Genomic DNA, 20,573 nt, shown 5'->3' with positions numbered 1-20,573 from the left:
ATCATGAGAAACACTGGGCTGGAAGAAGTACAAGCTGGAATCAAGGTTGCTGGGAGAAATATCAATAACCTCAGATATGCAGATGACACCACTCTTATGACAGAAAATGAAGAGGAACTAAAAAGCCTCTTGATGAAAGTGAAAGAGGAGAGTGAAAAAGTTGGCTTAAAGCTCAACATTCAGAAAACAAAGATCATGGCATCTGGTCCCATCACTTCATGGGAAATAGATGGGAAAACAGTGGAAACAATGTTAGATTTTATTTTTTGGGGCTCCAAAATCACTACAGATGGTGACCGCAGCCATGAAATTAAAAGACGCTCACTCCTTGGAAGGAAAGTTATGACCAACCTAGATAGCATATTGAAAACAGAGACATTACTTTGCCAACAAAGGTTCGTCTAGTCAAGGCTATAGTTTTTCCTGTGGTCATGTATGGATGTGAGAGTTGGACTGTGAAGAAAGCTAAATGCCGAAGAATTGATGCTTCTGAACTGTGGTGTTGGAGAAGACTCTTGAGAGTCCCTTGGACTGCAAGGAGATCCAACCAGTCCATTCTAAAGGAGATCAGCCCTGGGTGTTCTTTGGAAGGAATGATGCTAAAGCTGAAACTCCAGTACTTTGGCCACCCATGTGAAGAGCTGACTCATTGGAAAAGACTCTGATGCTGGGAGGGATTGAGGGCAGGAGGAGAAGGGGATGACAGAGGATGAGATGGCTGGATGGCATCACCGACTCGATGGACGTGAGTTTGAGTGAACTCTGGGAGTTGGTGATGGACAGGGAGGCCTGGCGTGCTGCAATTCATGGGGTTGCAAAGAGTTGGACATGACTGAGCGACTGAACTGAACTGAACTGAAACAGCAAAGGGACTCAGCCATACATATCCATGTATCCATATGTAATTTAATACAGAATATCAGAAATAGAAATCTATTGACAAAATATCAGATTTACAGTAAATATTGCAGGAACTTCCTTAAGCCTAGTCTCTGTTCTGCCTCAAATCTCTCTGCCTGTAGGACATGGGAGACAAGGCCAGGAGGCTGTAACTGGAATTAATCTTGTCAGGATTTATTTGCTGATTAAGTTATCACTGAAGGGTCTTCATGTCCAAATCCAGTTCCATAAAGTTCCAGGCCTGTAGGGTGGATGTGGCTAACCTGGCAGTTTTATCAATTTTGTCCTGTATAAAGCATGCCATTTTTCTCCCATTTATCATGGCCCCCATGTTTCTTCAGGCATGTCTGAGGGAAATCTGGATTCTGTTCACAACTGCTGTCCTCTGTGAACATCTCTTCCATGTGGGGGTACCACCCTAGAAGTCTTCTCTTTGGCCCCTGACCTGCTCCCTCTGCACTGAAGCTGGATGGTACAGAGGAGTGTCTTTTAAACTCCAGGTCAAGTTGCCATGAAATCAGTTGGTGATCATCTCAGTCACTTATGTTCTCAACATCTGCACACAATCACTGCAGAATCTTAGTGGTGTATAGCAACAAGCCTCCTCTGCTGAGGTGTCTGTGAGTCACTGGGATTTCACTGGTTCAGGCTGGGCTCTTCTGGGCTCAGCTGCAAGCTGCAGGTTGGTCTCTGTCTGCTCCATGTGTGTCTGAACCTCCTCTGGCCAGCAGGGTAAGTTCTTCTCCAGAGAGGCTACAAGAGGGCAAGTCCAATACACAGCATGTTCTCAAACCTTTGCTCCTGTCAAGGCTGCTAACAACCCAAGACCAGGCTGAGCCCAAACTCAAGGGGTGAGGAAGCACATTCCACCTGCCAGGGTGCTGTGACAAGGGTGTCTGCTCTGGGGAGTGAAGAATGGAATCCAGTACAGTAGTTAGCATTTAAGTAGAACAGGAAAATTAAGTAGAACAGGAAAAACATTAGACTAGTATGGAAAGGGTATGCATTGTCTCTTAAAACTTTGTCTCAGGTGTGTTTCATGTAGATTATCAGTCATTGCTTAGCTGGGCTCCCTGTTTCTGCCCCTGCCTCCCCTGTAGTCTGTAGTCAGCATACCACCAGAGGTGTCTTTGTTGAAATCTTGTCAAAACCCTCCCATGGTTCCCCACACAGGTCCCCTTCCTGCTCCCCAGACTCACCTGCTGTGTGTGCTCCAACCTACACCTTGATACCTGCTCCTCTCTATGCCTGGAACTCTCCTCACACTGGTATCTACCTATGTGACTCATTCCTTCACTCATAGTGAGGTTTTGCTTATTAATATTTATTTAGTGCTAAGAACATAAATATCCTAAAGAAGGGGAAGACAATTAAGAAAGAGCAATTTTTTCTAAATAGGATTTTCATAATGAAAACACTCGTGAGTCAAACTTCTGAAACAGAAAAGCACACAAATCTAGAAAAATGCAAAATACTTTTTCTCTCTTACCTGAATTAACCTGAAGTGAAAGTGAAAGTGTTAGTTGCTCAGTCATGTCTGACTCTTTGAGACCCCATTGACTGTACAGCTCACCAGGCTCATCTGTCCATGGAATTCTGTAGTCAAGAATACTGGAGTGGGTTGCCATTCCCCTTCTACAGGGGATCTTCTTGACCCAAGGATTGAACCTGGGTCTCCTGCACTGCAGGCTGATTCTTTACCAACAGAGCCACCAGAGAAGCCCTGAATTAACCTGACAACACCTAGAATATCAACTTTGAGAGTAATTTTAAATCATGCAAAAAATAGTACTGGTAGCATTAAACCATAAAAAAAGTATCTGGCTTATATGTGACAAAAATAAAATGAAAGCAAGTAAAAGTAAACAGTTTATAGAATTCAGAGACAATCAGTGTGTCTAAAAAGTGAAAGAAAGGCAATTAAGGACAGGAGACACTTTGCAAAGCAGAATGCTACGGCAATGTCTACTGCTAGCCTAGATGAAAACAGGAGACTGTGAACACTGAGAATCACTGATGCGATGGATAAAAGTGTAGTGTCTCTAATAGGCAGCAGATCACCTGGCCCTCTGGTAAAAACTTCAGAACATAAACCGACGCAGTTTTCAGTTAAGAACGTAAAGTTTTATTCTCTGACCACTCATTATAAAATTGCAGCCATCACCGCTGTACGGGCCAGTCCTGAGCCGCGTCTTTGCTGAGTCAGCACATTGAAGCAGCATGTGACACAGTGTGTGCATTGCCTGTTTATGTGTGTTTCCCCACAGGAGTATAGCCCTAGGGAAACAGGTTCCTTTGCCTGCTTGGATCTATTCCCAGGGCCTGACCCAGAGCAGAACCTCAAATGTTTGTTGGTTGAATGAAGGAGTGAACAGGGATTTTTCTCATAGAACAAGAAATATGGAGACAAGTGGTCCCCAGGTTGGTTTGGAAGTGTGTCATGCCTTCAGGGAGCCAGGCTCTTTTCAGCCTTTCACTCCGCTGAGCTCAGAGTGCTGGGAGGTCCTTTCTGATGCTCTCGAGATGGTGAAGCCTGCTCCAAACCCCTTGCCCTTCCCCAACGAGCTGCCAGAACAGAAGCTCTTCTCTGCCATCTCAAGTTGATTATCAGTGGGAAGGTCTCCTCTGTGCTGGCCATGACTGGGTTAGACACCCATGTGTAAACCAATTCTTGGCAAATAGAATTAATGACTGTTTTCAAATGGCTGTCATGATTCCTCTCCTGGGGCTGCACACATTGCCACCTGGAGCTGAACAAAATCGGTACTGTAAAAACCATTTGGAAAACAAAGGGATGGGAAAGGATCACCCACAGCAGGTTTCCATGCGAGACAGGTGGGGCTCCCCTTGGACCATGGCTCAGAGGTGCCATCTTCAGTTATTAAAGCCCAAAGCCAGGGGAGCAGGGGTTCTATTGTGATCCTCAAGAGACGGAGGTGACCGTGCAGCAGCCATGGTCTGTCCCAGGATGCAGCCACTTCACCGTCCATCCCCCACTGTCCCTCGCACTGCCACTCAACCCACACAATGAGAGCAGAGCACCCCCCACTGCTTCATCTCCCCAGAGTTCTTCCAGAAGAGGAGGCCCCCTCTTCACTTCCCTGTTTTCCCTAAGACCTGAGAAAATGAGATCAACTACTTTGGGCTCAAGGACTTTAAATTTCTAAGGAAAGCGGATTTACTGACCAAAAATCTGACACCTTGTTTCTTTTTTTAAAAATGTAAACAAAGTGAAAATTTAAAAACTTTATTTTTTTAATAGATATTACATGTACATGGTACAAAATTCAAAAGATACAAAACATAAACTGTGAAAAGTAACCCCCACCGCTCATCCCAGAGGCAGCCGAAGCTGTCAGGTTCCTGTGGATCCCCCTAGAGATTCTCTAACTATGCGCGCACACAAGAAGTATATATACAGCCACATTTTCCCCACCCTCTTCATTTTCAGAAACAAACACTAGTAAGCCAAGTCTTTATCTCCACTTAACCATGCATCTTAGGGATCATTCCATGGTAGTAGATAGAGAATAGCTTAATATACCATTGTATGGATTTGCCACAATTTATTTAACCACTGCCCTATGTTGGTGGCAGTTTCCATCTTCTTGCTATTACAAATAATGCTGAAATGCAAATCCTTGTATATAGGAAAAATCCTTAGACGTAGCATTGCTGACCTGAAAGGTTTGTGCATTTGCACTTTTGATAGACACTGTCTGACTGACCTCCATGCAGTTGTACCGTGCATACTTCCGCCAACACAGTATGCTTCCAGGGTGCTTCCCACTGCTTGGTTTCATGTGGCTCAGTCATTTAACCAGCCAGGCTACCTTTATGCATGGTTTACTTTGAGCCAAGACATACTCCTGACCTAATCTCTGACAATAGTATGTTCCGTTTCCCCCCCACTCCCCCCATCTGCATGGGGGGCAAAAACCATCTGCAAAAAGTAATGCCTTTGAAAGGTCTGAAACCTCGGACACCCTTCTCATCTCAGCCATCAAGGTTACAGTGTAACAAACACTCTGAGACTCTCTAAAGTGGCTGAATAAAATCACCCCCTCATTCTCAAGCTAAGCACAAATCAGATGAAAGGTTCAATCTAAACTCTGCTAATACAAGGACACATAGCTGCGGTTTGTAGAAGCTATTTTACCCAGCCAGAGTTTCCTGATCACCCACTTTACTCAGACGCCAGGGAGACTGCAGAGAACACCACAGGTGACGTCCTTGCCTTTGCCGCTTACACCCCAGAGTGGAGGCAGCCAACAGGGGTCGCACAGGACTAAGGGAGTGTGCCGTCAAGACGGAAAGCAGGGGAGAGGGCAGGGTGTGGTCAGGGATGCAGGCTGACACCGAGGCATCTGTGCGAGCATCAGGTGTCTGGGAAAGCCCTTGTCCACAGTCTTGGAGGGAGAGAGGTCCAGGCAGAGGCAAGGCAGTGTGAGCCTGGCATCTCTGAGGAACTGACGAAAGGCTGACGTGGAGAGTCCATCGTATTCCCCACGTCCTCAAAGAGGCTGCAGACCAGCTGCTAAATCCCCCCTAACATTTCTACACATTTACTGTGAGGACAGGGAGACTATAACATTATTTTTTTATATAGCATTTTTAGCCTATCACCGTGTGCTATGAGACAGAACTGTCATGGCTGGGGCAAAGGACCAAGAGAAGGCCTGGGGACTCTGAGGACACATCACACAAGGCCCTTCTCTTGGCCAGTGCCAGCCACTTGGACAGATGTTGGGCCCTCGCCCTACGGGGGCTCTTCACTGTCCGGCTGTGTAGCGAGTCATGCTTAAGGCCACCAATGGCCATGAACGACTCAGAGCACTTCCTTCCTCAGTTTCATTCAAGTCAGTTAACTGCATCTCAGGCTCAAGCCATGGTAACTTGTTGCTAAAAGGCCACTTCCCTGATCACCTGCAGAGAGGGCAACACGAGGCTGTGCTGAGGTGACAGGGATCAGGTGGCATAGGTTTGCAGGCCATGGGCCCAAAGTGCCCTCAGGCAAGACTGCTCTGGTCAATGTGACAGCTCGAGGTCCCCCCTGTCTCCTGCGCCTGGTTTCAGGAGGCCCAGGAGCTGCAGGGATTGTCAGGGAGTGAATCCTCAGCCTGGGAAAGGTCTCCTGTCTACCAGCCCGTCTGCCTTCTGGTTTTGCTGGCAGGACAGCCAGCTCTCCACAGAACACGGGCAATGAACCCAGTTAAAACCACATCCTGCAGACTCTAATGAGAGCTTAGGCCTGATGCACTTGGGCTGTGCCCACTCAGGCTCCTGACGAGTAACCTCGGCACCTCCCTTGGTGCAATTAGCTGAGCAGTGACCTAGGAGCCTGAATCCAGGCCAAGGACAGTAACAAACGCAACCCGAGTGTCTTCTCAGGTGCCTGGAGGTCGTCAGTCTGTCCTGCTCACAGCGGCTCTGACTCCCTAAGGTGCACATGGAATGGGGGCCCAGCCCAGGGGCTTCCTGAGAATCCTAGGCACCAGCTGCCAGCAAGCTCACTGCCCTGACTGAACAGGGAGGACAGACTGCTCCTGGGGAAATCTCCTTCTCCTGGTAGCATATGTTTTACAACTGTGATGTTATTTTTCATCTCCAGAAAAGCCTGTGGGCTCAGCAGAGCAGCCAGCCATCCTCTGCACATACAGAATGGGTCCTGGGAGGCCCCCTGACCTCTGAGGCCTGACTATATAAAGCACATTTAACGTCCTCTTTACTCACAAAGGCACTATCCGTGCTGTGGGTTATCTGTAGCAAACAGAATTCTCAAGACTGGCTTTTGCAGTTTAATTCAAGATATGTTCAAGGAACAGAAACGGATTTATTATCTTTTTCAGGCCTTATCCCTTAGTCCTAAGGGACCAAAAAATGGAAACAACATCTCCTGATACCTCCCTATACCAAAACCGAATGAAACTCTGTGGAAACACAGCCCAAAGTCAATACCCCCACTTCCGGAAGACGCATCAGTTCCTCTGGATTAGCCATGCCCAACTTTCTTCAGTCATCCAGAGAGGGGGTTGCCACCATGATCCCCAGGATAACCCATTTCTCCTCCCACAACCTGGGGACAACACACAAATAGTCTACCTGCTCACAAGTTGTTAGGCCTGTGAGCTTCTCAGCAAGATCACCAAAGTGTTTTCCTGAACCTGAGATAGTTTACAGTTTTACCGTCCCCACCTTCCCTTGCCCCTGGAGCTCTACCTGCACTCTGGCAACCACTGGCTTCAGCCTCACTGAGTCCTTTCAAAATCCACAGGCTACCAGCACCCACCCAGGCGGAGAAGTACATGATCAGGAACAGTGCCATCAGCACGTGGGGGCACGGGGAGCAGCCTCCTCACTGGGTGGGCCTTGCTGGACCAGCACAGAAGCCAAGGGTCGTTGATCCAGCATGAGATTCTTTAAGTCTGTACACACCAGCCCTGCTTACTCCACACATTAGGGAACTAAAACCGAGCACAATGTCCCTGCAGCTGCACGCAGCATGCTCACTGCACGTTTAAGCTTTTACGTTTCATAGCCCAAACCTGCTGACTGGTACCTGCAAGGCTTGTGTGGAATGATGTGCAAGCCTTGCTCATGCTGGGTTCACTGACCCTGAACAATTCCTGAGGGCCGGGGCAGAAGGGGCTGTTTGGATGGACTCCTTCCGGGAGAAACCGTAAAGCCCTCTGTCTTTCCTTCAAGGCTCTGCAAAGGGTGAGTCTCTGCCCACCTTTCCGGACTAGTCTCTAAAGCCCCCTGCAGAGACTGGCCACCCACCCCTCTCCCAACAAGCATGCCTTATACTCTCCCTGCACTCTCTGAGTTTTAATCACATCTGTACTTTATCCAAAATGGCTTTTCCACTAATCTCTATTCAACTGTGATTCCTCCTTCGGATCCAGCCCAACCCAGCTGGCTCCGTGAAAACTTCTGGATCTCTGCACGCCTGGCTGCTCTTCCTGCTCGGACACCCTCAGCACCTGCTCAAGGCCGGTCCCTCCAGGATTTACACACTGGCCTGGACGGGGGTGACTGTGGGCGAGCCTGCCTCTGGGTCCAGCCCTGACCTATGCACAGCAGGGAGCATGTGATGTACTCCTAGTGAGAATGCACAAGACCACCCACAGACTGGCTGAGACTCACAGGAGAGCAGGGAGCGGTGAGGTGTCATTCTTACGTGCCAAGCTGAGGTCTTTTTTTTTTTTTTTTTGGTGAGATGAACTTGGGTGAGTGTGATGAAGCCAAGGGCAGACACTGAGTTTTCATTCTAGTTGCTACACCATTAAGGTTGCTGAGCAGCCCCCGAGGGACCAGGAACAAAAGGCATCACGGCAAGTGAGAGGCCCAAGTGACCAATATTCACATGGGCTGGTCGTTCAGCTAAAAGCCTTGTTTACTAAGAAAAGAAAAGTCCCCGTGGTCAAGCTCTGGGGCCACGTGCTGGAAGCCTGGGTGCAGGGTCTGTGTCCCCCTGCTCAGTGCTTCCTCCTCAGCAGCTGCTCAACTAACATTACTGAACAAATGAATTCCTCTTTATTCAGAGTCCATTCAAATACAGGTACCTTCATATGTGCAATGTTACTGGAGAAATAAAAGTAGAATCGACACAGAGAACAAACACTGCCCACATTTCTTCACTGGAGGATGGGTGTTATCCAAGCCACAATGTCTGCACCGTCCGATCCCATGGACAACAGCCACCATGGAGATGAAATGTGAGCAAACAGGAGGAAGAAAATATCCCGTGTTGAGATCATCACACCTACATCTCTGCTGCAGTGTCCAGAACCATTTCACCATCTCGGAGCTGATACATGGCGTTTAGACTAAGACATCAATGACGTGCGATGATGTCTGGGAATGTTCAAGAGGCCTTGGCTTTCACTTTGGACAGCAACATCTCGTTCTTGCGGCCTTCCTGCAGGGGAAACAGAAAGAGAGAGCAGAGAGGTGGGGACCGTGTTATCGCCCACCTCTGCATCCTTCCCTGTCCCTGGAGAGGCCTGTGGATCAGTGGACAGGCCTCCTTTTCCATTGCCACCAGTGTAGGGAAGGTTCCTGGACACACGCTGACCTTCAAGGCCCCAACAGTTACAAAGACTGACTGTCAGACTGAGGACAGGAGAAGATTAGGCACTGTCATCCCCAAAGACTTCAATCCCCAAGGGGCAGAAGCAGAAAGCAGACACTTCTCTGATCTTGGATGCCTCCAGTGAGGAAGGGGAAAGTCTTGGACACCACGGCCCAAGGAGTCCTAAGAGACAGCAGATGGAGCATGAAGAAGAGCTCTTACTCCACAAGAGCGAAGGTTAAGAATACCCTCAGCTTTAACAGAGAAACCCACAGCAGACAGAGGGAGAGAAACATATCGAGGGACACCTCTCCCATAAAGTGAGCTGTAGGAAACCCATCACTGAGGGTGCTGCAGGATGTGGACAAGGTCACTGGCCTCATCCCCTGTGTGCAGAGTCTGGCATCCAGGGTACAAGGCCATGGCTGTGTTGTTTTGAATCCCCTTCTTCCACAGCATCTCACTGTGCGTCCTCCTCCCCGTTTGCAGTGGCCTTGATAGCTCAGGATACTTTCGTCTGCTCGCACATCATGTCCACTTCCTCCCTGGACCGCAAGGAGCCCAGTTTATAGTGAGAGGTGAGCATGGAAGGGGAAGGACCTCGAGGGGTTGAGCCTTCAGTCACCACGCTGCCACTTAGTGTGGAAGAAAAACTTAGTCACCCTTGGCCCTTTCTGCATCCAAGACCCCCAAAGTCCCCAAAGATGTTTCCACCTCCCTGGGCCTGGCCAGATGCTCCCACTTCTCTGGAGGCCCTTTGCTCTTGGCTGCAGTGACTCTGGTTCATCCTCAGGGTTTCTGTATACCTTCCATTCAGAGCTAGGGAGGGCTGGGTGGGTGTGAAGCTGAGTTGTTCTGCCAGAAGCAAGATACTCTGACATTTTTTAAGCACATGTTTTTGGAGGGGGAGATAACTTCTAGGGGGTGGGAAGAGAAAGAAGGTGAAGATGAGTAACATTTGTTGTGTTAGAGAAGTTGAGAAGAAAGTTTTCTTATTTAAAATGAGTTATTGAGATTTGCTTGGGGGAAAAGCCTCCAGTACCAAAAAAAACAAAAAACGTAAGTGGGGAGCAGTAAAGATGAATATAACAGGCAGAGAGGCATACTATTACACTGGTAGACTGCTTTCTCTAGTTCTGTGTGTTTTTGAAAATTTCCATAAGAAAAAGATAAACAATATAATAAGGAATAAATAAGTTTTAATTGTTATTCACATAACGTTATGAAGGAGGAAAAAACAAAAAATAACCCGAAAACTAAAAACCTCAGAAGCATCAAAACTGCTATGGCAAAATCCCCAGCAGGGGTCGTTCTTCTCATCACACCACACTGAGACGAGGCTTCACGTTTTTGGTAAAGACATTTCAGGTGGTCATGCCTGGTGTGTGAGCACTACTTAATTCATGCAATCTCCTGGAAGCCTTTCAGGAGATGACAGAATGATATTGTCTGCCAGTTCAAAGCAAATACAGAGAAAGTCCTTTAGGTCTTTCTCCTCGCGTCTGCTCCTCGTCTGCTGAAGAAAGTATGGGGCCTGTTATGTGCCAGACACTGCGAGCTCCACTCACTCGAGATTATGTGCCCAAACTCAGCATCATAAAAATGTATGGCTAGCTTCGTCAGGGCCAGGCAAGAACCTAAATCTTAGTTTGGGCAACTTGTGAGAAACTGTGCTTTGAGAAACACGATTAGTTGGTGTAATACTGCCATTAAGGTGTTTTCAGAGTATATGTTTTTTCCCTGGCAGACTTGTTATTAACAAACCCTCCCAGGGCAAGCGAGTCAATGGAATTTTAGAGATAACTCAATGTCTCTACTCAAAATGGTCTTGATCCCAGAGGAGGTTGGAGTCAGGATGAGGGCATGACCTAGTGCCTTCATGGAGCCCACGGGGTCACAGGAGCTCAATTAATGTGGAGTCAGCTGTACCCCATAAAGGGATGATTGGGGTGGTCAAGGGGAAGCTGTGGAGGCTCAGTGGTAAGGAATATGCCTGCCAATGCAGGATATGCTGGAGACTTGGGTTTGATTCCTGGTCAGGAAAATCCCCTGGAGAAGGAAATGGCAACCCACTCCAGTATTCTGGCCTGGAGAATCCCATGGACAAGAGCCTGGAAGCCAACAGTCACAGGGTTGCAGAGAGTCAGACATGACTGAGCACACACGCATGCCAAGTGGTGTCAAAGACCATGTTCTGGATGACACTGCTCTGCATGAAGAATACTTACTGCCCAGCATGGTGCTGGGACCAGGATGAGGTAAGAATTCAGAACTGGGGAGAAGAAAACTAAGCAGGTCGGGGGAAAAACAAGCAGAGGAGGCGGAGCAGAGGTTCTGGGAGAAGATTCCATCCTGGGATGAAAATCTGATTTTTCAAACTGCTTTTCTCCCACAAATGAGATCTTACACGAATCTGCAACATGTAAAATGGCAGAATTACTCTAACTGGAAGGATGCGGTGGGAGCTGGGGAGCAGCAAGGAAGCCTTGACACCTGCGGTGGCCCCAACGTACCGCAGAGGAGCTTGAAAAAAATTCCTAAGATTTTAGAATGCTAACTCATGGTTTTAAATTTTTACCAAGTAAGATGATTAAAAAAAAAAAAAAAGGAGTACACACTGTCACCATCATTTTATAAGAGAGGCAATTGTAGTATCAAAAAATAAGACGTATTTTTTTTTTAAAAAAGGTGAGTCCTTTAAGTGAAATACATGTAGCCATCTGCAGCAAATATTCTATTCCCCTTCCCCCTTTTCCATCTTGCTTTGGATTGAAGGACACAGAAGCCAGCACACCTGGTCTGGTCTGGGGTCTTTATGGGTTCTGAGAGACCCACCTTCGGTCTCTGAGTGACAGTAACTGTGCCAAGGAGGCGGGAACATGGAAATCTTGACCTTAACATACCTGAGGGAACTGCTTCCTTCAGAGATGACCCCCAGTCTTCACTCCAAGAGCCTGCAGTGTAGTAAAGAGCTTTTCCATCTCACTTTTATTTGCTTTGATTTTGACAGCTTATACTTATCCTCCCAATTCATTTGCTCTTTGCTTCTGCTGTCAAAATGGCAGTGCTGGTGTGTCCAAGCAACATTTAAGTGTAACTCTTCTCCTCTGGGCCTTTTCTCTTTGTGTGTTATTTGGGAAAAAGAGCTCAGGTGGGGAGCGGTGGGTCCCTGTTTACTTCCTGTAGCTCTCTTGCTGGCCCTTTGGCTCCAACCCCTGCTGACCAGAGGCTTCCAAACGCGGAGCAGTTCACCTGGTCACTTTGCCCAAGACCAAGTTCTCACTGGGGAGGGGCCTTCCCTGACCATACCCGCTACATCAGTCCCCTCAAGGCAAAGGATGGAATTACTTCTGATTTGTTACTACTCGTTTATTGAAAGGATGAGACATTCTGAAATGCCTACAGTTGTGGCTCTCAAAAGTTACGTTACAATAATAGGAAGAAGCAGCAGAGAAGGAAAACTGGGGAAGGGAGGAAGGAAGAGCGAAGAGCCACAGAAAACATGTAAGAACAAAAACGTTGGTATGGAAAGGCTATTTTTTATTCCATTGACCACATGCCAGGATACAACTACCTTTAGCTTCCCTGTATCTTCTAAATTCACTAAAACCACAAAGATTTATATTAGAAAAAACCACACAGATTTATATTAGAAAAGGGGAAAGAAGTCCTGAAAATAAAGCTGATGAAATCTTGGCAAATGACAGAATGAAGTCTGCTTTCTGGAAAATCTCTTAAGAAAAGGGCACTTTCCTTTCTGGAATGATGGACAGTAATCCTGCCCAAGTGCAAGAGAAAAGACAGGGGTCAACATTTGGCAGAGGGTGGGTGTGACAGGTGCCAGACACGTGCACAGCTGGTCCCTACCCATGTGCATAGTAGGCCAGTGGCAGGATGTGAACCCAAGCCTGTCACACTCACAGTTCACTCCCCTCACACATGGCTTCTCAAGGTTCCCCGCAGCTTAAGATTGGGAGGAAGGGAAATGCTAGACGTGAATCTATACCAAACACTGTTTCCAGGTGGCCCTGCGATGCCATTTTACTTGTGAGCTTAATGTGGCTACAGAGTGTCAAGAAGATGAAGGGATGTTTCTTAGAACTGAAGTTCAGTTAGAGCTTCAAGATGGGCCACAAAACAACACAATCGTGAACTACTTAGATGTACACTTTACTGTCAGGTCAACTGCCCACTTGCTATTTCCATTTCAGACCAGTGGAAAACCAAAGAAATGCTCTGGTTTGCAGAGGTTCATCTTGGTGGGGGGTGGTGCTGAACAAGAATCTTGCCCAGCCTCAAGGGCCCCATCCCCCTCTTACCTCCTTGAACTCTTTCACGGTCTTAAAGTACAGCCTCTGTTTTTCTAACAATTCCAAGTACTGGTCGTTCAGCTGGTCTCTCCTCATCTTGTTTTCTTGTTTCTTCTTCTCCATCTGTTGAAACATTTTGGGAAGCAGTGATGAAAAGCCATGTTCTGACCAAGGGTGGCTGACAAGGTCCAGAAGGAAACTATTACTAACTTCTCCTGGATTTCCTTCCAGTAGTTTTCTTCTATGCATCATTTCTGAGGTTGTTTTTATTTATCTGCATGATACGGCATAGGAACTATAATCTGTTCAGCAATTCTCCTATCATTGGGCATTAACTGCTTCATTTAACTCTGTGTGTGTGTGTGTTTGTGTGTGTATGTGTGAGTACAATTTCACAAGAAACAGGTAGGCAGTTTCCTCTTTACTCAGGAACCCTTCCACAGGCCACAGACACCTGTTCTATTACTTGCACTCCCTGCTGGTCTGTTCTGTGTACACCCTGCACCTGCTGGTTCTGGGGGAACCTGTGCTCTGGGGCACAGACACTCCCCTGCCACCTCTATCTATGCAGAACCCATCATGGTACCCAGACACAGGGGGCTGTGTTTTTGTTTCATTTAAACAAACACAACGAAAGACATCCATTCAAATAAGTGCTGTTCTGCAGAGCAGACAGACTTAATCCATTTCAGTGCCAATCAACACTCAAAGTCTACCTGGAACCCTCAATGAGAACTATTTTTAGACTCAATGAATTCACTCGTTCAACAAAGAGTTCTTTGGTGCCAACCATGGGTCAGGTGCTGTGCCAGCCACCAGCAACACAGACATGAGAGGAGACAGCCCTCCCCATTCAGAGACCTGAGCACCCTCCTGGTGCCCAGCCACCTCATGGGGGTACAGACACAGCAGCAGCCTCTCTGCTGGCCAGCACCAAGGTGCCTTCATCATGAAGCTTAGGGCAGAATGGAGGGAATGAAGGTGTCAGGCCCATTTCCTTCCCAGGGAATGCTTCAGATAGTAACAGAAAGGGAAGCCAAAGTGGGGAAAAAACCCAATAACTTCCTCTTGTTCTTTACTATGAGCAAGACTACCTCCCCGAGGATGAGCATAGTGAGTGGAAAGTCCCTGCACTGAGGCTGGGTTGTTACAGGCCTGTGGTTGGCCAGGTTCTCTGCTCCCCACCTCCCTCTAACCCCAGATCATCAAGAAGGGACTCCACTCTCTCCTGCAAGACAGTCTCCCTGCCCTGGGTAAGTGGCCCCACACATGGACAGCTGCTGTCTCACTTTGCCCTCATTTTTGTGGCTGAATAGTCTTGTCACCAGTGACACTTTTTTTTTCTCTTCGGACATGATTTTGCTGACATCCTTAATAAGGAGATGAATATTTTGCTAGAGGGAAAGGGACATGGCAAGCTTTTGTCTGCAGTCCTTCTCTGGTGAGATGGGATTATAGGCAGCTTGAAGGAGTGGATTTTTAGGACAGGTCCTAAGGCAATTCTCTCATGTATTTACATTCTGGCCATGCTCTCTGGACTACTCCATCCCAGGACTGTGAAAGGAGATGCCCTTTGTCCCCAGAAGGTTTCACTGCCATGCCCAAGGACCTACTTTAGACACATTTCTAAAGTAGGACCAAAAGCAAGAGACATTGGAAGTGTTAGTTAGGATTTATTTATTCGTCTGCTGTGGTAGTGGGAGCCTATGGCTGCATGTCTGGCTTCCAGACCATCAGCAAGTTTTCTTTTCTCCTGACAAAGTGTGCATGCGAGGAGCCAGAGTGCAGAAATGCTCACGCTGCCCCTAGCCTGGACAACTCTCTGCAAAGCGATCTCTGGAGCCCCCACATCCCTTTCAGTTCCTATTTTCTCTTATGAGGCTCAGTATCCTCTCACTTTGGCAGAATTCAACAATTACGTGCATTTTTATAGGGAACTCCTAGAGACTAAAATGCTCTTGAGGTGTAAGGAATGGATCCCTGATGGCAGAATGTCAGGAATCGGAGAGCCAGTGAGGACTTGATTCTGGGCAAGAGAGAAGGCCTGCTGGTGAAAGTCAGCTTCCTCATCTGTGAAACAGGGGGAACACACTCACTTAAGAGGGCTTCTGGGAGGATGAGCCCAGTGCTTGACACTCGGTAGGTATTACATCCACAGAGCTGTTGCTAAGAGTCTTAACGACCGATGCAGGCAGCCTATGGAGCTGGCCTGCCCATGGTAGGGTCTGAGACCTTAGTGGGACCCCTTGTAGAGACACTGAAGATGTGTCTTCAGAATTGAGAGCACATCCCCAGGACAACTGGAAGAGACCTGCTTTCCCCAGGGCCTTCTCCCATCACCAGTGTAAAACTCTGGCCACATTACAGAAAAAAAGCAATCTGACCTTCATTCGACTTTGCTTAATTCCTTCTACAATCTGTTCCATCTGACGTAAAAACTGGTCCCGGGAAGCAGGGGAGGCCATGGCTCTGAAAGACAGACCAGCAGAGGTATGACCAGCAAACAGGATTCAAGAAAAGGGGAGGAATCGAGGAGTTAGTCCAGATAATGCCCCAGGAGGCAGACAGGCCTCTGCAAGGCCGGAAGGACTCATGGGGCCCCTGTGATCCCAGGCAGCCAGAGATTTTAAACAATGAGCAAGGCATGAAAATTAGCTTGGTCTGATAAATGAATATTAATCTGTTTTTCCCCCAACCCTCTCTACAATTTTTCTTACTAATAGGTACTTTCATAAATAAAATGTGACTGAAATTAACAATTTAAAAAAATTTTTGAATGGTGACAGGTACTGCTTAAGGAATAAATTTCACTTAGTTTTTAAAAATCTGAAGATTTAGAGGCACTGATCAAGGCACTGGCTGTCCAGTAGTTAAGACTTCACCTTCCAATGCAGTGAGTTGAGTCTGATCCCTGGTTGGGAAGCTAAGATCCCCCATGCCAAAAAACTAGAACATAAATAACAGAAGCAATATTGTAACAAATTCAATAAAGACTTTTTAAAAAAAGGCACTGTTCAAGATTGGGAGACATTTTCTGAGATTTTCCTAAAACCAGGCTGGTAAACCTGGTCCTGTTGCCAGGAGCAGCAGCTAAACAAGTGATGACCTAAAACATGCCTGTTCACTTCCAGTCCTGCAGAGGGACTGACACGGGAAGGATCAGAGCACACGATACAAGGATGAGAAGAAATCTTTCAAAGGATGGGCCAAGAGACAGCAGAACTTCCACAAAAACACTCCAACCTAGCTTCTCTCAGTTATTAGGAGATACAGATGAAGGCATCATTTTTAGAAATGTCACAAAGCTGTAAGTCCCTAACTGAATCTGAATATTAAATGGAGCTGTTTGTTTTCAATTAGAAGTGAAACTTGAAGTCCAGAGCTTGTAATCCATTAAGATCTTAGCTGCTGGTCATAGCAGAGTCCATGCTGGTAAGAGAGGAAGTCTTCTGGACAGACAGCCAGCCTGGGGCTGCCTGGATGAAGTCTTCGGGACAGACAACTAGCCTGGGGCTGCCTGGATGGCAGACAAGGGAATGGTCATCTTTGAGGGCTGGTATGATTTGAGTAGAGGTGGGCTTTGCTCTTCAGTTTTTAGAGAAAATATTTATATTTGAACACAGTAATTTAGAGTATGCACGTGACTTAAAATCTACCACCAAATTTGAAAACTATTTTTAAAAAATATAGATTATTTTATTACCTATATTTTATTTTTTAATTTACTTTTTTCTCTAACCAATGATTGAATCCAGGCCCTCCATGGTGAAAGAGCGGAGTCCTAACGACTGGAAGGCCAGGGAATTCCCTCATTATCTAAATTTTAAAGCATCTCTATGTTTGCAAAAACAAATGTTATTAATCTAATCTTAGTAGGACAAAAGTAAGCTACAAAGACATTATAGTAGTTAGGCATAGTCAAATTATTTGAAAGCTAACTTTCCCCCTAAGCTGTTCCTTGATGTTTTTAAAATTTGCTGTAATATCACTATGTTTTTGTAAGAACTCAAGGTCTGCATAAACCAAGATACATCTGCACACAGCAACAGGGGTGGAAGTGTAAGAATCCCAGCCTGGGCACTGAGCCTTGCTGCAAAACGGAGGTGAGCCGACGCCATGTAGGGCACACGGATACTGACTGGAAGAGAACGGACAGCACTTACTGTGAGAAGTTCTCATGAATGGAGTTCAGCAGGCTGATCTGGGGAGGAAGGAAGAACAAGAACAATAAGCAAAGGCCGAAAGATGCCTGTGCCACCCCAGCCACTGAAAGCCTGGCGCCTGTCTCTGGATAGTGCTTCTGCAAGGAACACACCTTGTTCATGCAGATGAAAAGTAACACAAAGACAAGAGCAATGTGTTCTCAGCCTCACAGTTTCCCCAGAGCCTCCAGCTGTAACAAGCATGACCTTGGTAGCATAGGAGAAGGGCTCCATGATGGGACCTAAACCCCAGCTGAGACACATCTAGGCCAACATTAGGGCTCCTTGGGGAAGCTGCACCACTGTCCTTTCGATCTCACCAAACACTGAACTTCATTTTCAGGGCCATCAGCCCAGTGGAGAGTCAGTGGGGGAGGGAAGGTGAGAACACTGTGCCCACCCTACTCCTTCCCACAGAGTTTCTGCCAATGTGTCTGCTGCCAGGCAGCTCTGAGAGCCTCCACGGGTACGTGCCCCATTCAAGGTCCCTCCCCCATGGAAATGCCATGGCCTGCACACAAGACCCTTTATCTGCCCCGATGACAGCCCAGGGCAGGGCTCTGAGTCTGGAGTTTAGAAACCTGGGTTGTCTTTCCAGCTCTGTCACTGACCTTGCTTGTGAGCCCAAAACTAAGCATTTACTATACTTGGACTCAGGCTCACACTCTGAAACATGGAGATGATATTCTTGTCCTCGACTCCACAGGCATGTTGAAAGCTAAAATATCACAAGTATAAATAGATTTGGAATAAAATGTACAAATTACCCAAATGAAAAGTTCTAACTGCATTAATATGGCTTGGAATTAAAAAGCCACCACCACCCTGCACACTCCTAAAGGAATGCAATAACCTTAAACACTGCTAATGAAGGGAAGTCAATGGGGTTTAAGGTTTTCTCACAAGGAGCTGGCCTGTCCCTGAGTTAGGGGACAAGTCTTCCCCTTACCACGTGGGAAGACCCCCAAGTCAGGGTGTGCAGCAGAGCGATCCCCCAGGTCTGATGAAAACCCTCTCAATGGACTCATCTGTTCAAACACTGATCAAATGTTTGTTATGTGTCTATCACTGTGCAAGGCCATGGATACAGAGAAAACAGAACCCAACCCCTCCTCAAGGAGTGCCTCTTGGAGGAGAGAGATTGATCTGGTTTGACTGACAAAAATAGGTAGTCAATAGGGAACTCAAACTGGGGCTATGGAACAACCTAGAGGGGTGGGATGGAGTGGGAGGTGGGAGGGAGGGTCAAGAAGGAGGGGACTCATGTCCACCTATGGCTGACTATGCTGATGAATGGCAGAAACCAACACAATATTGTAAAGTAATTATCCTTCAATAAAAAAAAAAACCAAAAATAAAAAATCGGCAGTCAGGATAACAATAGCCACAGAGGCTTCCATTTGTGTTCAGGTAAAAGATACATCTGTAATAGTATTCTTATTAAAGTGGTAATTAGTGCAGGTTGTAGGACGACAACGAAATAAAAAAAGATTCTGTCACCCTCAAGGTGAGGGGTAGGCAGGAACTAATACATATCACTGTGTGCTAGGAACTTCAGGGACACTGTCTCATTCATTCTATATCACTGTAGGATATGTGGTGAGGGTGAGGAGGTCAGACTAAAACCCAAACCCAATGACTCCAGAGCGCCCACCCCCGCCACCACACTGTGCTGCATGCTGCAGCTGTGAAGACGCCACTGCTTGTTTCTGAATACAGCTGCACACCCACCCCGAGCTGCTGCTTTCCACGGAGAGAGCTCCGAATCACCAGCAGATCTGACCTGAGTGAGAGTCGGAGCAATATGGAGCAGCTGCTCACGGTCACCCCTGCCACTCCTGCTCTCGACTGTACAACTGAAAGCAGTTCTTTCAGTTCATGCCTCTGTCTGACGCTGACGACTAAACAGCCATTTCCCCAGGTCAGCTCTGACGGCCCACCTTCCCCATTTCCTTTAGTTGGTTCCTTCCTTCATTTAAAGCTCAAACTCAACTTTCACCAACTCCAGGCCCTTCTCCATATGGACCTCTTGTGCTTCCAGGATGTTTCTTTTCAGGATGGTGCCTCTCGCAGGGCACCATACAACTGCTGCCCACTCTGCACGGTGACAGCCCCGAGGAATCGTGCACTTTCTGACCTTGTACCCAGCACTGGGCACGTGACACACACTCATCTATGTTATCTTCTTTCTATAAAGGCTCTTACCTCTTTTTCCAAATAAACCTTTTTGTCATCCAGGGTATTATATAAAGTGAAGAACTGCTTGGTTTCTTTGTGCACTGCCGAAACTGTAAATGCAGAGAAATCAGCAAGCACATGGGTGAGAAAATGTGTCAATGATCCCAAGTGCCCTCTCCCTGCTGAGATGCTGCAGGACTGGGACCTGCCGGGCTGGCGCTCACTTTCATTTGCGCGGAAGCCCCATCCATGGTGCACAGAGGCCGTGTGTGAGAGGCTGCTGCAGGCTGGCAGCATGTGGCAGCCATGATAGCCCTGCCAGGACAGGAGCTAGAGGAAGCTCCCTGCCAGTGTGCAGGATAGGGCATTTCTCTGAATTCCTCCAAGTGAGGGTCCCAGGAGAAAGGGGGCAGGGGTGAAGCAGCCCCATGCCAGCTCTTCCTGTCTGTGTGGCTCCCTCCCTTTCCAGGCTCCTCATGAGCAGGAGCCATAGTCGGCTCACTTTTGTAAACCCCGTGCTTAAGGGGAAAGATTTAACTTAGGGAAGAAACAATTTTCTGCTGAGAAACTGCCATTGTTGACACCTACCCTGACCATCTGAATTAAATGTGAGGACTAAAACATCTGGGTGGGGGGTAAAACATAAAAGGAAGCACGTATGCTCTGAGTAGGGACAGTGCTCCAGCTAGAACTAGGACGGATGGCTGAGAGGTCAACATCTCAAGGGAAAACTAGGTGTACTTTAGAGAAGCCTGGGAGTTTCCCAAGTGGGAACTGAGGGCCCTGGCCTCCTGGACCCGCAGACCAGCTTACAGGGGTGAGGGACACAGGGACTGCAGAGGCCCAGCTGGCCCAGACGAGGCAGGACTCTGATCAGGATTCTGAAGACTGTCCATCCAGTTATGGGGA

At 47.3% G+C, this 20,573-nt stretch overlaps 1 protein-coding gene across 4 annotated transcripts in view; it reads right to left on the bottom strand.

The window, feature by feature from the left end:
- Positions 1-4,131: 4,131 nt before the first annotated feature.
- CCDC93 (CCC complex scaffolding subunit CCDC93) overlaps positions 4,132-20,573 on the bottom strand; it is a 103,441-nt gene continuing 86,999 nt past the window's right edge. For all 4 annotated transcript variants that reach the window (XM_086367335.1, XM_086367342.1, XM_086367353.1 and 1 more), the window contains 5 exons: positions 19,692-19,774; positions 17,448-17,485; positions 15,669-15,753; positions 13,294-13,407; positions 4,132-8,821 (listed from right to left, as the gene is read on the bottom strand). In XM_086367335.1, the coding sequence (XP_086223461.1) occupies positions 8,768-8,821; positions 13,294-13,407; positions 15,669-15,753; positions 17,448-17,485; positions 19,692-19,774 (374 nt within the window). In that variant the 3' untranslated portion in view covers positions 4,132-8,767. The remainder of the gene's footprint in view (positions 8,822-13,293; positions 13,408-15,668; positions 15,754-17,447; positions 17,486-19,691; positions 19,775-20,573) is intronic.

Source organism: Bos grunniens, chromosome 2, assembly GCF_055505025.1.
Source record: "Bos grunniens cultivar Pamir isolate PY7600 chromosome 2, Bosgru_T2T1.0, whole genome shotgun sequence".
Lineage (NCBI taxonomy): Eukaryota > Metazoa > Chordata > Mammalia > Artiodactyla > Bovidae > Bos > Bos grunniens.
The sequence above is the reverse complement of the archived record's forward strand: the minus strand, read 5'-3'. Positions and strand labels throughout refer to the sequence as shown.